The following is a 14,465-nucleotide window of genomic DNA, read 5'->3' on the forward strand; positions in this document are numbered from 1 at the left end:
AGACTCTTCTTGCTCCCAAACGTTCTGATAGTTCCGGACTGCTAGCCCTTGGGATCTGAGTTCGAAGCGTTCTGCCCATCAGCAGTTCAGTTGGTGCCAATTCACATTTTTAAAATTCATTTACAGGATGAGGGTGTCACTGGCTAGGCTAGCATTTATTGCCCTTCCCCCCACATTGCAGTGGAGTAGACCTGTGTGTTAAAAGTGCCACTGGAAAATCCTCATTGTTCAAGAGAGTTTTAATAGTGCAGACACCCTTTTCTGCTTCACCATTGGATTGAGGATACCTTAGGGAACTGGTGAGATGTAGGAATCCATGGCACTCAGCGAAATGGGTGAAGTAGTCATTAGCAAATTGCGGGCAGTTGTCAGACACCACCTGGTCCAGATTGCCACATGTTGTGAAGACTTCTGTCTTTGGCCTCATGATCGACTCCTGTGGTCATTGTGTGTAAATACTTCACCTCGATCCACCTGGAGAAATAGTTGACAATGATAAGGAAGGATTTCCCATTGATAAATATATCTATTCCCAGATTTTTCCACAGTCTGGTAGGGAACTGAGTGGGAATAAAGGGCTCCTTTTGGTCTGGTTTGTGCAGTGTGCACACTTAGCACTGTGAAATCATCTCTTCTATCGCTCTTGACATTCCCGGCCACCACACAGCAGACTGGGCTCAGGCTTTGCAATATGTACTGCCCATGTGGCCCTGGTGGATTCTTTGCAGAAGCTCTGGTCAGGGTGAGACGGGAGTTACCAACCGTTCATCGTATACCAGCAGGTCATCAATTACAGCAAAGTGTTTTCGTCGTGTGAAGTATATTTTCATGACCATTCCACTGGGTTGCTGCTGTGGCCAACCTCGCATGCCGTATTGACAGATGTGGATGCGATCCTCATCCTGCATCTGCTCTTGGCGTATTTGTTGTATCTTTTTGAATTTTGCTGGCAATTGTGTTGCCACGAACTGGGAATAGGATGCGACTTGGTTGACCAGATTAATGCCCTGTGTTGCTGGATTGTCGACTGTGGCCCTGAACAATGTGTTCGCTGTTGTTTATAGTTTGCTCTGAACATACACTGTCCCATAAGTGAAACGGATTAGTAACAAGCGGAATCTCTGGATCCTCAGGCAAGTTCCTTTTTGTCCAGTAATGAAACTAATGGTTTGTGGTCTCACTTTCAGCTCGATGATATAGGCTGAGAATTTCTCACAAGTCCATGTGACTGTGAGAGCCTCCTTTCCTATAATCGTTTATCTCATTTCTGTGTCAGATAGCACCCGAGACTGGTCAACGGCACCCATTCAGTTGCTTTTGAAACAGTACTGCCCCTAGCCCTGTAGATGAGGCATCAGCAGTGGTTGGTATCATCGATTGTGGTTGATAGGGATGGGTTGTGGTGAGCCAGGATGTCTGGTGGGACCAGCATGCCTTTAATCTGGCAGAATGCTTGCTCCTGGTGTGCATCCCAACACCATACTTGAGCCTTCTTCAATAGGTGTCTCAAGGTCTCCTTGACTTGTGCCAGGTTCACAAGAATTTTGCCAGCTGGTTTACCATAACCAGGAATTGTTGAATGTCTTGAATGGATGACGGATTGGAAATTCACTGATGGCCCTTATATTTTGCAGGTTTGCCATTATGCCTTTGCTGCTCACAATGTGGCCTAAAAATCAAATGGATGTTTTGGAGAATTCACAGTTATCGTTATGTGTCAGTCCTACTTCTTGCAAATGGTTCAAGACAGCTTTAAGTCTCAGCTCATGTTCTTTGGCAGTTGCTTTGTGGACCAGGAGTTCATCCATGTGGCACATTACCCCTTTGAGGCCTTTTAAGATGGAAGACGTTGTTTGATGAAAAATTTCATTACCGCCTTGTCTTGCTACCATGTCATCAGCAATTGCTCCAATGGAGTAAAATAATGTATTGACTTGTTCAGCCTCTGATTTATTGTTCAAACTGGATGAAATTCTGAATCTTAAAAATCTCTTCCTCCATAATGCCCGATTTTATGTCTGTTCTGGTCCTTTCATGCGACCAAATCGATCTGGCATGGTGAATTTGGAATCCATAACTGTTTTCAGCTCTTAGCACTTCTGCCTGGATTTTTTAAAACTCTGTTGCAGTAATGGAGTTTTCCTGCACTGATCAGCCTTTCTCTGATACCTGCGACCTTTGCTGACCCTTAATGGTAATTGACCCTAAACTTTGCTTTTTAAATTATCACTGGAAGTGACTATTAAGCCCTGTACACTGTTTCCTCCCACTGGGGGAATCGTTTTTAAGCAGCCAATTATTTTCGAATGCTGCCACACGGTTACCATGTGTAATGGCGCCGACCTCGGGTTCGAGGCTGTGGGGTGTATCGACCTGCCCTTCCCGGTGCTGCCTGTTTACTGCGCTGCTAATTCGAAGATTTTGAGCCTTTTTCAAGCTTTTCTCAATCTTCCTTGATTGTGGCTAAGTTCCTCGAACCTGTTGCTGGATCGGGATTTTTCAAGGACCACCAAATGTTATTGTGTAGTCCTTAGTAAGCTGAACAGTTGATTTTTTTTTCCTTTGCCTCTCAGCCTCCACACCATCTATGGAGCTTCTTTTGGCGATTTTCAACTCTCTTACCGAAGTCTTCAGTTTTGGAGCCTTTCTTTCAGGTCAGGCTTGCAAACTTTTTTTTAAATGTTGATTTTCAGAGATTTCAGGGCCCTTAACTATTGCTTTTTTAAAGTTGATATTCAGAGATTTTGGGGTGTTTCACTGCCAACACCAAGTTGTATGTTACTGACTAAGGAATGATTGCAGAGACATAGATATGTCTGAACAGTAACTGGTTTATTGGAGGAACAGAACTATTTACAGATATACAAGGCTAGGTGTTACTCGGTATAAGGCATGAGCATTCTCCTTCTGGACTCTTAGTCATGTGACTCTCTCTTACATCATCATGTGGGCGGTACTGTTTGTCCAGCCCCACACATTAACCCTTTCAGCCCTGAACACCTTAATATTACATTTCAGTTTCAAATATTTATTTAATTTTCTTTTAAAATATAAAATGATGTCTGCATCAACTACTAAAGCATTCCATGCACTAACAGACTTCTCCTAACCTTTCTCTAAGGATCTTGCCCCAGCCCCAAGTTATTGCATACTGGAAGCTGTGTGTCAGTGACTCATGAAATACAGTGCTAATCCAGCGAGTGGACCTGACTTTTGATTTAGTGTATATAAATGGCATTGCAACTGCTAATTGGGTTAGTATATTTATGGTATCCACTACAAGCATCAATGTAAAGCAATATTATTAACAAATGATATTCCTTTTTCTTAATTTATTGGAGTTTTAAAAGTGTAAATTTATATATATATTTTATGAAGCTATTGGGAAAACTTTTCTCCCCGTTGGGGTGGAAGTGCGGGAGGGGGTACGCCTCCAATCGATGCCCCCGATCGGGGGCGCACTGCCATTTTACGTGGGCGGGCCAATTAAGGCCCACCCAGCGTGATGTCCGTCAAGAAGCGCTATGCGCTCCCTGTGCGGGCAGGGGGGAATACCTTCAGCTGGGAGTGCGCTCTTTCACACATGTGCGTGAAAGCGCGCACTGATCTCCCTGAGGCTAAGTGCTGCCTCAGGGAGATCGGTTCCGAATTAAAAATTGTAATACGAATGTTAGAAAAATTTCCCTGTTTCCCTGCCATGTCCCCTCACATCACGCTGTCACATGAGTTGCGACATGTCCATAACATTTTTTGAAACCTTTACTAAAAATTTTAAAACCCTCATGAAACCTCATCCCGCCCGTGGATGAGGTTTCGTGCTTTTTCTGAAGCCTGCCAGGGCTCCCGGCCTGCCCGCCAACTTTAAGGTTGGACGGGCAGGTCCATTAATGATTGTAATTAGTTTCTCAATGGCCTCAATAGGCCATTGACAGGTCGGCGGGTGCACAGCTGATTCGGCTGCGCCCCCGCCGACCTGAAAATGGAAATGACACAGGCTGACGTCGGGAGTTCCACCTGACATCATCCCGCATCATTTTACACATCCGCGAGTGGGCCCCGCCCCCGCTCGCCGACAGAAAATTCTTCCCATTGTATACTTTGTACAGCATCTGTGCAAAGTTCATAGTAGCATGCAAGTTTCTAGGGGCAGAATTTTTCCCTTGGTGGGCGTGTGGGCCCCACCGGCTTGACGGCGGGCGGACAGCCGACCCCCGCCGCCAAAACGGGGCCCGCCGCCATTTTGAGTGGGCGGGCCAATTAAGGCTATGCGCTTCCTGTGCGGGGGGGAGGGAATCTCCACCTGTCAAAATGCGCTCTTTCACGCATGTGCACGAAAGAGCGCACTGCTCCCTGAGACAAAGTCCTGTCTCAGGGAGTTTACTGACAGGTAAGAAAAGTCAAAAAAATAGAGAAATATTAAAATTATTAACATGTCTCCCTCATGTGACAATGTCACACGAGATGGGACATGTTAATAAGAAACACATAAAGTTTATTAAATTTTTATAAAACGGACATGAAACTTCATCCCGCCAGTGAATGAAGTTTCATGAATAATCTGGAGCCCACTGGGGTTCCTGGCCTGCCCGCCAGCCTTAAGCTTGGACAGGCAGGTCTTTAACAAGGTTAATTAGCCTGTCAATGGCCTTAATTGACCATTGACAGGTTGGCAGGTGGACAGCTGATTTCGCTGCCTGCCCGCCTTCCTGAATATTTAAAGGGACCGGGATAATGTCATGGGTTTCTCCTGACGTCATCCAGCGTCATTTTCCTCTTGGTGAACGGGCCCCACCCCCAAATCACCGAGGGGAAAATCCTGGTGTAGGTCTTTATGTGCTTGTGCTGGGAGCAATGCAAGTTAAGGCATTGAATCAACTTGTTCATTCTTAATTTCTGGGACTAATAGGCCTAGAAATGGGAGTGAGGGTGATAGGGTCAGGCTCTGTATATAAACGATCATGTTGGTTTGCTTTATAGTCCTTTATAGTCAATGATTGGGTTGCTGAGCTGGGGGCAGTTTGTGCTGGGCTGAACCTCTAACAATGGGTTTTCTGCAATCCTAGGTGGATTCCAGGAATTACTTACAGAGACCATAAGACCATAAGACATCGGAGCAGAAATTAGGCCATTCGGCCCATTGAGTCTGCTCCGCCATTCAACCATGGCTGATAAGTTTCTCAACCCCATTCTCCCGCCTTCTCCCTGTAACCTTTGATCCCCTTACCAATCAAGAACCTATCTATCTCGGTCTTAAATACACTCAATGACCTGGCCTCCACAGCCTTCTGTGACAATGAATTCCATAGGTTCACCACTCTCTGGCTAAAGAAGTTTCTCTTCATCTCTGTTCTAAAAGGTCTTCCCTTTACTCTGAGGCTGTGCCCTCGGGTCCTAGTCTCTCCTACTAATGGAAACATCTTCCCCACGTCCACTGTATCCAGGGCTTTCAGTATTCTGTAAGTTTCAATAAATCCCCCCTCATCCTTCTAAACTCCATCGAGTATAGACCCAGAGTCCTCAAACGTGCCTCATATGTTAAGCCTTTCATTCCTGGGATCATTCTCGTAAACCTCCTCTGGACCCTCTCCAGGGCCAGCACATCCATCCTGAGATACGGGGCCCAAAATTGCTCACAATATTCTAAATGTGGTCTGACCAGAGCCTTATAAAGCCTCAGCAGCACATCCCTGTTTTTATATTCTAGTCCTCTCGAAATAAATGCCAACATTGCGTTTGCCTTCCTAACTACCAACTCAACCTGCAAGTTTACCTTAAGAGAATCCTGGACTAGGACTCCCAAGTTCCTTTGCACTCCAGATTTCTGAATTCTCCCCCCATTTAGAAAATAGTCTATACTTCTATTCTTCCTACCAAAGTGCATGACCTCACATTTCCCCACATTGTATTCCATCTGCCACTTCTTTGCCCATTCTCCTAACTTGTCTAAATCCTTCTGCAGCCTCCCCGCCTCCTCAATACTACCTGTCCCTCCACCTATCTTTGTATCATTTGCAAACTTAGCCAGAATGCCCTCAGTTCCTTCACCTAGATCATTAATGTATAAAGTAAAAAGTTGTGGTCCCAACACTGACCTTTGCAGAACTCCACTAGTCACCGGCTGCCATCCTGAGAGGGACCCCCTTATCCCCATTCTCTGCCTCCTGCCAGACAGCCAATAGAGGACATAATTTAATTGGAAAATTTATGATGGTATGTTGGAATGGGTTCCAATTTGATCTTCAACTTACTCAATATGGCAGCTTAAGAGCTGCAAAGCAAAAACTGGTTGGCTCACTGTTTATATAATCACAAATCTACAGGAATTGTCAAAAGATTCCAAATACTTTAGAGAATTAATTCTAACCTCATCCCAAGAAGCTGTCACATTTATCATCTCAACCTCTTTTGTTGTTAGGTTGTATTCCACAGTCTTGTGTTCATCTTTATGTAGGAAGTCCTGAAAGACAAAATTATTATTGAGCCTTGGTTGTTGACATCTGAAGATTAGGTATGGCCAATGGTTTGAGTTGGCCGATTTTTGTATCCATCTGTAAGAATCAGAATTTGACAAACGAACAACAGGGTATGATAGATCGTTTGAATCATAATTTGAAAATAGCTCAATTAATTTATAGTTATATTGTATGCATCCAACAATTTAAATGATAGTAAAAGTTGATTGTTATGTATTTTAAATGAACTTTACTCAGTCACGGGTGTGATTATTTTTACAAACTGCTCTATCAGAAAGTAATACTTAGACTGTAGTTATCCCATCAGTGCCAGTGCCAGCTTGAACACATGCAAAGAACTCCACTAATACTTTATGTCATTAGAGAAAAGTCTGGAGGCTACAGAGCTGGGGAGGCGGTGAGGTCATGATACTGTCACTAGGTTGGTAATCTGGAGGCCCGGGCTAAACTTGTAGGGCATGGGTTCAAGTCCCACCACAGCAGCTGGTGGAAGTTAAATGCAATTAATTAAAAACCTGGAACTAAAAGCATGAAACTATCACTGATTGATAGGGCACACCAGCTTTCCATCAAAAAAGAAAATGGTGGCATAACTGTAGTCTTAAGTTCTCTGTTCTAAGTGGATTTGAACATCATGGCCTGAATGTTCATCCTCGAGGCGGGTAGCAGGAGTTGGGAAAATTCCCGGCCCAGCCCACCCGCCTCAGGAGAAAGTGCCTGCGAATGTGGGATCTTCATTGCCAAGGGAACAACCCAGGAAAACATTTGGATACAGCCACAAGGGTTGCCGAGTGTCAAGGTGGGTTGTTTCAAAGGGCTGCCTCAGTACTATGGGACTTTTTCTCCTTTAAAATAAAAACAAAAAGATCCCCCAGCCTTTGCTCCTCACACCCCCTCACCCCACCTCCCCATGCCCCCACCCATCCCGTATGGCTCCTCATACCCCAATGCCAAGCTATGGCACTTCCATTCCCATACACTGTATAGAACCAATGAGTCCTATAGTGACAGTAGGATGTGTGAAAAAAAATGCTCTAAAAAAAGTAATTCATTCATAACTTTCTACTATGTTAAAAAATGTCATTTCACTTAGAAGACAATAAAAGTGTAAATCATCCAGACACTTTAAAGCTTCAATAATAAAAACCATTTAACCGCGTGTAAATAAGCTTTGTGAAATTGACTGCTTAGCTGAGACCCCAGACACCCATTACAACTGAAACAGCTGCACCCCAGGGAAAACATTGCTTGATTGGCAGCTCGGGCACTCTGATCTCTACAGCCAATTTCACAATGTATATTTATGGAAGGTTAGGTGGTTTCAAGGGCTTGCGGGTTTTTTTTGTTATTGATATTTTAAAGGATCTGGATGATTGACAGTTTCATAGCCTTCTAAGTGAAATGGCTCTTTTTTTAACATAGTAGAAAGTTATGAATGAATTTCTTTTTTAAAGCTTCTTTTTCCATATCCTACTGTCACTATAGGGTTAATTCAATCTATACAGTGTATAGTGGGTCAGCTGGCATGGAAGTGCTATATCTTGGCATTGGGGGTATGAGGGGCCATTGGGGAGTGGGTGGAAGGGCACAGCTTGGCATAGGGCACATGAGGGGCCATGGGGGTGTGGGGGTGCACAGCCTGGCATGGGGTGCATGAGGAGAACTTTTTGAACTCACCTTTTAAAGAGCCGCCTCATGCAGACAAAGGTTCAGAGCTCCCCTGAGGGGCCATGAACCAAAACTCTTTAAAACCCTGGCCCGACTCCATGAAAATTGCAGAGGAGTTGAATATGCCTATCTCTGCAAGACAGCTGGCCAAGTGAGGGGGGTTCTAACAGGAACCAGGCTGCACCCTTTAAAGGCACTGTCTAAAACCAGACAGCCTAGGAATGGGGCTGGGAACTGTGGAATCAGGACCCACCTGCCCACCATTTTTAAAGGGGTCTCAAGTCAAACCGACTCAGTAAAAATCAAGGTCCATGCATGCAATATTCCAAAGGATTAGTTTGTGCAGCATACAGTGCAAACGTTAAGACAGGAGTTTGGTTGATGGGAACCAAGCGTGGTTTATCTTTCAAGGAGGTGCGTGGAGAATTTCCTACAGTAAATATAACCAGAAAATGCTGGAAAACCAGATTAATTCCTGTTATAATATAAAATGCTTTCAATCCATTTTATTTTTCTATTATTAACAATCTTATTTATATAAGTGCTATTTATCACTAGATGGATACATGGAAACACTTCTCTCCTGAGACTTTGAAAAAAAGTGATGCATAGTTTAACCAATCGAAATAATTTAATCTCATTTCACAAAGCAAGTAATCTTCCTTTCATAACAATCTTTCCCACTAGTCTTGGAGGGAGCTCCACTATAAATTAGCAGAGTATTTTAAATCTAGATTAGAGGAAGCCTGAAAACACTTACACTGACTATGCTGGTTTGAAACAAAAAGGCATGAATGTATGTAAATGTCATACATTTATAGCGCTCACATAATAAAATGAGCAATTGGTGAACAGTTGCATCCTATTCTGGTCAAAGCAACAACCACAAAAGAGTTCTGAATATTAACCACAGAATTATTAAGTAGAAAATATATTTTGTATTTATGTTGGAGGTATTGTTATTTTTATAAACTCCTTTCCCAGCATTATTCTACTGACATACCTGTATTTTACGTATAGCTCCCAAAGAATCATACCACGTTTGTATAGCAGATGGAAATTGTCTGGTGACTGTCATACGAAGGACAATGTTGTATGAAATGGTGGTGAATATCCTCCGCAGTTTTATGGTATGAGTGAAAGCATAAGGCACCACAGACAGAAACACAACAAAGAAGCCTGAGAAAAAGAAAGCTGAACTACTGAAGTATCTGCAGTAGGCAACTTTTCTGGTCAGCTTTAGTTCAACCCTGTCAGATTAGAATGAACACAAAAAAGATTACGCTGGAAACATCATAATGACCTTTTTATGTAAAACTCATGATAACATAATAAGCAAGAGAGCACAACAAGAACACTTTTTATTGTTGATTTGAGTGTTGGCTATGGTTTCGAAAATGGAGCATGGACTAAAAATTAATAATATGGCCTGCCCAAAGCCTACCACCAGTCTATGGTTAATTAGGTTTAAATAGCATGACAAAAATAGTTGACTTCCATGAAATACATTAATTCAGAAACTAGATATTTTCTGAATGTACATTATAGAACAGAATCAAAATGTAACTTACTGCCTTATGTTATCAATAATCTTTTCCATAGCATCTTCCCAGCAGTACACCTTCACTGACTGGATATTATCGATAATTTCAGAGGTGATTGCAAGTCGTTCGTTTATTTTTCCTGCACGTTTGTCTCTGTTTATTTGTAAAAAGGTAACCAATTATTTTCTAATATATTTATAGTATTTACTAATACAGTATGATCTGTTCTGAATCACTTAATTATGTTTTCCTTTACTTTCAATGTGTCTTTGCCTTCTCTTTACCTCGCTTCCTACCCGACACACACCATGCATCATACTCTAAACTAAGAAAAGAGGAAGTCAGGCTGCTACAAGCCTCTACCAAACCTGCTGTGTATCTGAACACTGGATGCACTACAGCAACATAGGTATGATCACCCTTAAGTTCTCCTTCTGTTTCTCAGTTTAGACAGTCATTCACTTCTACTTGGAGCTGCCCAGTGATAGCTCATTGGGACACCAGTTCATCTTGCCTCTGAACTCCAAGCATTTTATGCACAAAAATACATCAAAAAATGGAAATAAAAAGGAAGGTTTAATCATGAACACGCACATTGGTGAATAACAAAACCCTGAAATGTTTATCGGATTTCATCAATGACAAGTTTAATGGATTATTATTTTCACTTTAAATTGGTATTCTACAGAGCGGAAAATGCAGGAATGGCTTAAGGCTATAATTATGTCCGTCAGAGACTCATTAATAAATGAAAGAGTCATTAGCAGAAGAACATCATGACTTGCAGCAGTGTATTTAATTGAATAATTGGGTTCATTTTAGCCCCTCAATCACACAGTGAAGGTGGGGTATTTTACATTTGGCCCACACGCAGAGGAACTGCCACCATTGCAAGATGTAATCACCTATCACGTCATTCTGTAATTGCTTTCAGTGACGCACAAGCTCAAGTCTGACATTATTAATTATGCCACCTTAGAGTCTCCATTGCTAACTTCCAATAACACAGGGAGAAAATATGAGGTTTTGATGCCACAATGAGGCAAATGATCTAAGGGTCTTTACAGCTTTTTTTTTTAACTTTTAAATAAACAAATGACTTTCTTCAATTGGGAATAGGGAATTATTTATTATAACTGAATGTTATTTATGGCCATTTCTCATGAAATACTACACAAGGAGATTTAAATTGGAATATAATCATTTATCCAGTCAGAATAAAATACCCTTCGAGGAGCCAAAGTGAATAATCTTTAGGCATTGTAGTACTGCCAATAGCTATGAGCATTGGACCAAGTTGTAAGAATAAAAAAAGTTCCGATTAGATCTAATTTTAAAGTGTAATGCTTAGGTTAAGGATATTGTTTGATTCATGGGCCAAAATTTGTTGGCAAAATAATGGTGCTTAATGAGCATACTGTTATTAATGTGTAAATCGTTCAATAATTTGTGGTGAAGAAGAGCTGTGAATCGCTATGAGTTCCTGGACGATTTGCACTACTCCACTGTTAGCCACACAAAGATGGCAGCTCACTGTCAACCTCCCCATGGGCAAAATTTTTAGCTCGGCAGGTGGGCACGTGTGTGACTCACTGGAGGGTAAAATGACACACGTTGACATCAGGCAAGCGTCCTGACGTCAATGCGCAGTCGCACGATATTTCAGTCAGCAGGCGCGCAACGGAGTCGGCAGCATGCCCGCCGACAATTAAAAGGCCTATTAAGACCATTAACAAGGTTATTAATTTACATTTTTCACTGCCTGTCCAACCTTAAGGTTGGCAGGCAGGAGAAAAGGCCAAGAGACCTTTGCAATTTTTAGGAAACCTTATCTGTGAGCGGGATGAGGTTCCCTAAAGCAAATAAAACTCAAATAAAAGTTTTAAAATTTAATTAATAATATATCCTCACATATTTTATTACATTTTTCCAATTCTTTTTATTTTTGAAAACTCTTCATCTCCCTGAGGCAGTTCTGTACCTCAGGGAGATTCTGAAGTGTGCACTCACACCCATGTGTGAAGTTCACGCTCGCCCCACTTGCCCTCCTCCCCCGGCCTGCACAGGCAGCGCTGAGTGCCTCCGCTCGCGCTTCACGCTGGGTGGGCCTTAATTGGCCCGCCATCGTGAAATCACCTTCCAGCCTCGATCTCGGGCGGCGGGCGGCTTCCCAACCGCCCCCACCGGGGCTACCCAACAAGGGCTAAATTCTGCCCCATGAGATTCAAGGGATTGTTGTACTTGTACATTCATCACCAATTAAAATTGCCACAAAATGTCTGGGCTGCCACTTAACAGCATAAGGACCCTTTTAATAACTAGGTGTATGCTCCTGTAATGCCACTCAACCTCTCTAACAATAGAAAGGGAATAATGGAAACTGTAGCATCTCATTCCTTCAGGTAGTAAATTGTTATTCAAGGTTTTTAAAATTTATATTTTAGACTTTAATATTATTTCCTAATTCCCCTTTTTGTACCTTTTATCTCTCTCTCTCTTAACCTAATTGATTTGACTCTAATTCACCCGAATTCCTTCTCTGCCATTCCTCTGTTTCTTCTGTAATACTTAACTCTCATTGGTTATGGAAATAGGTTGTCGGTCCCACCATTACCAAGGCTTCAGCTGTCTTGTTGGCCTCACCATGCTTGCACTTGTAGCACAGAAGTGTTTCGAGTAGAAGGGTGTTGGGTAAGGTCTAAGTAACGGAGCATGCTGCAAGATGCCCCACTCCAGCAAAACTAGTTAAACTTAGCATGTTTTTTAAGCATAGACTGTTGAGTTTTGGCAGTTCTTCAAAACAAAATATCTACTGAATGAATATGTTTATAAGCCCCAATTCTGAAAAGGACTGTAGAATCCTGAATTCGATTATAGCTGTTTTACATTGTGATTGTGATTTTGGAACCAGAGTGGATGAAAAATACTTGTATTATGTGTATAGCTCTTTATTACATGCTCACTACGTTCCAAAGTACTTTATGCTCAATGGATTACTTTTGAAGTGCAGTCAATGTTGGCATGCAGGATGACACAGCAACCAAGTTGTGTGAAGCAAAATCCACAAACAATAAATAACTATATGGTCAGCTAATTTCTTTTTGCTGTTGTTTGAGGGAAAAATGTTGACCAGGACATAGGAAGAACACCAAATTCTTCTTCAAAACCGACGATGGGATCTTTATGCCCATCTGAGCTGGCAGACACCTTGTCCAAAAGGCGGTATCTCTACCAATGTAGCATTCTCTCTGTATTTCACAAAAACACCCTAGCTGCATAATACATTCAGGTCATAGCGGACAATCTTTTGGCTCAGAGGCAAGAGTGCCAACTGAGCTAAACTGACATTTGTGTAGAAGTACATATAAAAGCCATGAAAACGTGCACAAAGGAATGATTTATACTGTAAATTTTACTGCAGTTAATCAATTAGTTCTTGCTAATAATTACTGAAAGAATTTGTCACCTGTATTGCATCATCTTCTTCCCCAGCCAGGCTTGGAAAAGGGCAAGCATTATTAGGAATCCCAATCCGCAAAATGCAAATTCAGTCAGTTCATTCCAGAGTAATCCCATTAAAAGAACTACTTGCACTGGTGCAATCCAGACATAGTGAACAACTGCCAAGCCCTGCAAAAAAAAAAGCACAAGTCCATGTATTACACACAGGCAATGTGGTCTAAATAAATCCACGACAAATATGTGTTTGTCGAGGGAATTAAGAGCACAAATGGATAAACTGACATTTAATGCCTATTCATTAGAATAACCCATGGTAGTGAGTGGCAGTGGATCCAGGCCCAGGTTCATTTTTAGGGTAAATGCCAGAGGCGGTGAGAAAATGGGGTGAAACACAGTTCTTCTTGGATTCTGTTGCAGTTCAGAAGAGGTTTCAAATATTCCACTTACCCCCTCCATCAAGGGGTTGCATCTGGTAAATTCCCCAGGAAATTCTTCCCTTTCTGCCTCCTGGTGAATTCCCTGATGCTACAAGGAACCTCTGACTATCAGGGAAGATGTCATTCATAGTTACAGGCACCAGTAGCCTGCCCTGGATATGTTAATGATTCTAGGCAATCAATTTGAAGTGGGGTCTATAGCAGGCTTCCTAAATGGAAAAGACTTCTGCTCCATTGTACTTCCACTGGCGTTTTGGGCCCTGAATGCCCATTCAATTCTTGTCAAAAAACAGTAAGCATAAAATGAAGAAATGGATGGTAGACAGAGAGAATGGGTGAAAATTTTTTCTTATTTCAACAATAAACTATCTTTAACATGCAACAGTGAGGCCGATAGCAGGCCAGGGACCATTTGGTCCAGTAGTGGGATCCACCATGGCTCTTGAATGGCCAGGGTATTAACATCCTGCTTCGGGTTTCCTGTCCAATCAGAGAGGGCAGGTTGGATGATGTGCCAAATCTGTCAGGGAGGATTTCTAGTTAAAGGGACCCCATTAGGGTCAGAATGGCGGAGCTGCACATTGATCCGTGAGTCTTCAGCAACTACAGGAATGGGAATGAGACCTGGGATGGCTGTTCTTGGGTCTCCAATTCTCACCTGCTGTGAGATTTGAACAACTAAACTGAGAGGATGTTTGCCAAAGATGGGAAGAAGACAAGCAGGCATGGATGGAAGTGGTCAAGGAAGAGAGCAGCAGGAGTCGGTCCCGCAAACCTGGAGGCAGCGCACAAGATGTTGAAGGACCTCATGAGGGTAGGAAAGGTGAGTGGCATCCCATTTTCAGGTGCCATGAACCACATCCTTACCTCCTCAGCATTCT

The 14,465-nt window shown here is 42.5% G+C and overlaps 1 protein-coding gene across 1 annotated transcript in view; it reads right to left on the reverse strand.

Annotated features, from left to right (window-relative positions):
- Positions 1-14,465, reverse strand: part of cftr (CF transmembrane conductance regulator) — a 144,865-nt gene that overhangs the window by 97,479 nt on the left and 32,921 nt on the right. The window contains exons 6-9 of the mRNA XM_078568011.1: positions 13,152-13,315; positions 9,713-9,838; positions 9,145-9,391; positions 6,365-6,457 (exon numbers count right to left, since the gene is read on the reverse strand). Of these exons, the coding sequence (XP_078424137.1) occupies positions 6,365-6,457; positions 9,145-9,391; positions 9,713-9,838; positions 13,152-13,315 (630 nt within the window). The remainder of the gene's footprint in view (positions 1-6,364; positions 6,458-9,144; positions 9,392-9,712; positions 9,839-13,151; positions 13,316-14,465) is intronic.

This window comes from Cetorhinus maximus, chromosome 22 (assembly GCF_964194155.1).
Source record: "Cetorhinus maximus chromosome 22, sCetMax3.hap1.1, whole genome shotgun sequence".
Classification (NCBI taxonomy): Eukaryota; Metazoa; Chordata; class Chondrichthyes; order Lamniformes; family Cetorhinidae; genus Cetorhinus; species Cetorhinus maximus.